Below are 5,000 nucleotides of genomic sequence, written 5' to 3' on the forward strand. Positions count from 1 at the left end.
GGTAGAGGAATACTGAAGGAGTTTGAGGCAGTTATTGTCTTATTCAAGCTGGATAAACCATTTCCTTGCTTCACTTGAATGTTCAGTTTTCCTTTATCTTCTTAAAACGTTCTTCTCGCATACCTCCTCCCCCCCTCCTTCCCTCTATACGAGTGCCTGTTGAACCGCACTGCCAATCCCGCCTCATGAGCCAACGACGAAAATGGCGGAGAGCTTTTCACTAACCGCCTCCTTGTCGCTGCCAGGTTCGAGTGCGTCCCCGGGCGGCTGCTCATCGGCGAGGACGAGTGCCACCAACTGGGATGCTGCTACGACACCAACAAGCTGGGCGACACGTCCGCCCCGGTGTGCTTCCACTCGATCCCGCCGGAGTACCGTTACGTGATCGCCAACGAGACCGCGAGCAGCAAGCGAATCTACAGGCTGAGCGAAGACAGGAAGCTCGACCTGTATCTCGAGAACGTGCATGAGTTCACGCCCTTCAACACCAGGGCCTGGCCCCTCCGCGTCCTCATCCAGCGACACAAGAACGACATCGTCCGCATCAAGCTTTGGAACGAGGACTACGTCAAGGACACGATGGACGACTTCCAGGAGGAGAGCTGCGGCGCCGCTTGCGAGCTCGACGTCGAGGTCGACGCCACGGGCGGGAAGTTCAACATCACCGTCCTGCGCCGCAAGACGGGGAAGCCCCTCATGGAGACCGTGTTCGGGCCGCTGGTGTACGGCGAGGACTACATGGAGATCACGACGCGCCTCCCGACGGCGCACCTGTACGGGCTGGGCCAGCGCGAGCGGGAGACGTTCGAGCTCCTGCCCAACTTCGAGTACCGGACGCGCTGGACGCTCTTCAACCGCGACGGCGACGCCGGCACCACTTACGGCTCGCACCCCTTCTACATGAACTTCGAGGACGACGGTAAGATGTACGGCGTGTACCTGAGGAACTCCGCCCCCGTCGAGGTGGGGCTCCTGCCCGTCCCGGCCGTGGCGTTCCGCTCGGTGGATGGCATCTTCGACTTCAGAATCCTCGCAGGACCCACGCCGAAGGACGTGAGCAAGCAGTACGCCTCCATGGTGGGCCTTCCCGAAATGCCTCCCTTCTGGGCGCTCGGATACCACCTCTGCAGGACGACCCTCAACGACACCGAGTACGAGTAAGTAATGGCAATCGGATGACTTCAAACACCCGATTCTGTTGATGTATTTATTGTTCGTAACAGAAATTTAGCTTCTGAGAGTTAATTATGTTGCCTATGTAAGAAAATGCTTTACAATTATATTTTTTTGCATGTTTCAAAAAGACCAAGTTGAAAATTTAAGGTGTTATGTGAGTTTGTGCTAAACAATGTAGAAGTTACTTATTTTGATAACTGACATGCATTGCCTCCAAACTTTATACAACAAGCAGAGTAATGATACGTGAATACTCACACATTATATGAATAAGCATAAATACAAATATAGCTCACACATTTACACCCCCACACAGACAAACACACACACACACATAAATACCCATTTACACCCACACATACAAACACAAACATGAACGCATACACAAACACACACACAGATAAACGCACAAACAAACGCACACACAGACAAACACACACACAGATAAACGCACAAACAAACGCACACACAGACAAACACACACACACAAACTCAGACAAACACAAAACAAACACAGACAAAAAACAGAAACAAATACACAGACAAAAAACACAAACACACACACACACACAACAAACACACAGACAAAAAAACACAAACACAAACAAACACACACACACAAAACACAATCACACACACATCAAACACACAGACAAAAACACACAAGCAAACACACACACACAAAAAACAAACAAACACAAACAAACACACCCCAACCAACCCACCCACACCCAAAAACCACACACATCCACACCCTCACCATCCCACCCCACCTTCAGGAGCATCGTCGCCCGCATGGAATCCGACAAGGTGCCCTACGAGAGTGACTGCATCGACGCCAGGCTGAACTACCCCGACCCCTTCGCCGCCTTCAGCAACAGGACGCAGGAGAGAGTCAACGCCATGAAGGCAGATGGGCGCAGGTTCCTCTTCGTCCAATATCCGCATGTGGATGTCGCGAGCGAGGCCTATGAGGACGTCAGCAGCGAGAAGTTGCTCTTGAAGGTGAGTGGGTATGGGTGTGGATTCCCCTGGGGCGGGTGGGGGTGGATTCCCTGGGGCGGGTGGGGGTGGATTCCCTGGGGCGGGTGGGGGTGGATTCCCTGGGGCGGGTGGGGGTGGATTCCCTGGGGCGGGTGGGGGTGGATTCCCTGGGGCGGGTGGGGGTGGATTCCCCTGGGGCGGGTGGGGGTGGATTCCCTGGGGCGGGTGGGGGGGGAGTCCCTAGGGTGGGTGGGGGTGGATCCCATGGGGCGGGTGGGGGTGGATTCCCTGGGGCGGGTGGGGGTGGATTCCCTGAGGCGGGTGGGGGTGGATTCCCTGGGGCGGGTGGGGGTGGATTCCCTGGGGCGGGTGGGGGTGGATTCCCTGGGGCGGGTGGGGGTGGATTCCCTGGGGCGGGTGGGGGTGGATTCCCTGGGGCGGGTGGGGGTGGGATTCCTTGGGGCGGGAGGGGTTGGATTCCCTGGGCTGGGTGGGGGTGGATTCCCTGGGGCGGGTGGGGGTGGATTCCCTGGGGCGGGTGGGGGTGGATTCCTTGGGGCGGGAGGGGTTGGATTCCCTGGGCTGGGTGGGGGTGGATTCCCTGGGGCGGGTGGGGGTGGATTTCCTGGGGCGGGTGGGGGTGGGATTCCCTGGGACGGGTGGGGGTGGATTCCCTGGGCGGGTGGGGGTGGATTCCCTGGGCGGGTGGGGGTGGATTCCCTGGGGCGGGTGGGGGTGGATTCCCTGGGGTGGGTGGGGGTGGATTCCCTGGGGCGGGTGGGGGTAGGGATTCCCTGGGGTGGGTGGGGGTGGATTCCCTGGGGTGGGTGGGGGTGGATTCCCTGGGGCGGGTGGGGGTGGATTCCCTGGGGCGGGTGGGGGGTGGATTCCCCTGGGGGGGGGGGGGGTGGATTCCCTGGGGCGGGTGGGGGTGGATTCCCTAGGGTGGGTGGGGGTGGATCCCATGGGGCGGGTGGGGGTGGATTCCCTGGGGCGGGTGGGGGTGGATTCCCTGAGGCGGGGGTGGGGGTGGATTCCCTGGGGCGGGTGGGGGTGGATTCCCTGGGACGGGTGGGGGTGGATTCCCTGGGCGGGTGGGGGGTGGATTCCCTGGGCGGGGTGGGGGTGGATTCCCTGTGGCGGGTGGGGGTGGATTCCCCTGGGGCGGGTGGGGGTGGATTCCCTGGGGCGGGTGGGGGTGGATTCCCTGGGGCGGGTGGGGGGTGGATTCCCCTGGGCGGGTGGGGGTGGATTCCCTGGGGCGGGTGGGGGTGGATTCCCCTGGGGCGGGTGGGGGTGGATTCCCCTGAGGCGGGTGGGGGTGGATTCCCTGGGGCGGGTGGGGGTGGATTCCCTGAGGCGGGTGGGGGTGGATTTCCTGGGGCGGGTGGGGGTGGATTCCCTGGGACGGGTGGGGGTGGATTCCCTGGGCGGGTGGGGGTGGATTCCCTGGGCGGGTGGGGGTGGATTCCCTGTGGCGGGTGGGGGTGGATTCCCTGGGGCGGGTGGGGGTGGATTCCCTGGGGCGGGTGGGGGTGGATTCCCTGGGGCGGGTGGGGGTGGATTCCCTGGGCGGGTGGGGGTGGATTCCCTGGGGCGGGTGGGGGGTGGATTCCCTGGGGCGGGTGGGGGTGGATTCCCTGAGGCGGGTGGGGGTGGATTCCCTGGGGCGGGTGGGGGTGGATTCCCTTGGGTGGGTGGGGGTGGATTCCCTGGGGCGGGTGGGGGTGGATTCCCTGGGGCGGGTGGGGGTGGATTCCCTGGGGCGGGTGGGGGTGGATTCCCTGGGGCGGGTGGGGGTGGATTCCCATGGGGTGGATGGGGGTGGATTCCCTGGGGTGGGTGGGGTGTGTGGGATTCCCTGGGGCGGGTGGGGGTGGATTCCCTGGGGCGGGTGGGGGTGGATTCCCTGGGGTGGGTGGGGGTGGATTCCCTGGGACGGGTGGGGGTGGATTCCCTGGGGTGGATGGGGGTGGATTCCCTGGGGCGGGTGGGTGTGGATTCCCCTGGGGCGGGTGGGGGTGGATTCCCTGGGGTGGGATGGGGGTGGATTCCCTGGGGCGGGGTGGGGGTGGATTCCCTGGGCGGGTGGGGGTGGATTCCCTGTGGCGGGTGGGGGTGGATTCCCCTGGGGCGGGTGGGGGTGGATTCCCTGGGGCGGGTGGGGGTGGATTCCCTGGGGCGGGTGGGGGGTGGATTCCCTGGGGCGGGTGGGGGTGGATTCCCTGGGGCGGGTGGGGGTGGATTCCCTGGGGTGGGTGGGGGTGGATTCCCTGGGGCGGGTGGGGTTGATTCCCTGGGGCGGGTGGGGGTGGATTCCCTGGGGTGGGTGGGGGTGGATTCCCTGGGGCGGGTGGGGGTGGATTCCCTGGGGCGGGTGGGGGTGGGATTCCCTGGGGCGGGTGGGGGTGGATTCCCTGGGGTGGGTGGGGGTGGATTCCCTGGGCGGGTGGGGGTGGATCCCCTGGGGCGGGTGGGGGGGGATCCCCCGGGGGGGGGAGGGGGTGGATTCGCTGGGGCGGGTGGGGGAGGATTCCCTGGGGGGGGTGGGGGTGGATTCCCTGGGCGGGTGGGGGTGGATTCCCTGGGACGGGTGGGGGTGGATTCCCTGGGGTGGGTGGGGGTGGATTCCCTGGGCGCGGGTGGGGGTGGATTCCCTGGGGTGGGTGGGGGTGGATTCCCTGGGGTGGGTGGGGGTGGATTCCCTGGGGCGGGTGGGGGTGGATTCCCTGGGGTGGGTGGGGGTGGATTCCCTGGGGCGGGTGGGGGTGGATTCCCTGGGGTGGATGGGGGTGGATTCCCTGGGGCGGGTGGGGGTGGATTCCCTGGGGCGGGTGGGG

General features: G+C 64.0%; 1 protein-coding gene across 7 annotated transcripts in view; it reads left to right on the plus strand.

Moving 5' to 3' along the window:
- LOC113801041 (lysosomal alpha-glucosidase) overlaps positions 1–5,000 on the plus strand; it is a 159,568-nt gene that overhangs the window by 39,965 nt on the left and 114,603 nt on the right. For all 7 annotated transcript variants that reach the window (XM_070127800.1, XM_070127803.1, XM_070127802.1 and 4 more), the window contains 2 exons: positions 246–1,157; positions 1,956–2,181. In XM_070127800.1, the coding sequence (XP_069983901.1) occupies positions 246–1,157; positions 1,956–2,181 (1,138 nt within the window). The remainder of the gene's footprint in view (positions 1–245; positions 1,158–1,955; positions 2,182–5,000) is intronic.

Source organism: Penaeus vannamei, chromosome 12, assembly GCF_042767895.1.
Source record: "Penaeus vannamei isolate JL-2024 chromosome 12, ASM4276789v1, whole genome shotgun sequence".
NCBI classification, from domain to species: Eukaryota; Metazoa; Arthropoda; class Malacostraca; order Decapoda; family Penaeidae; genus Penaeus; species Penaeus vannamei.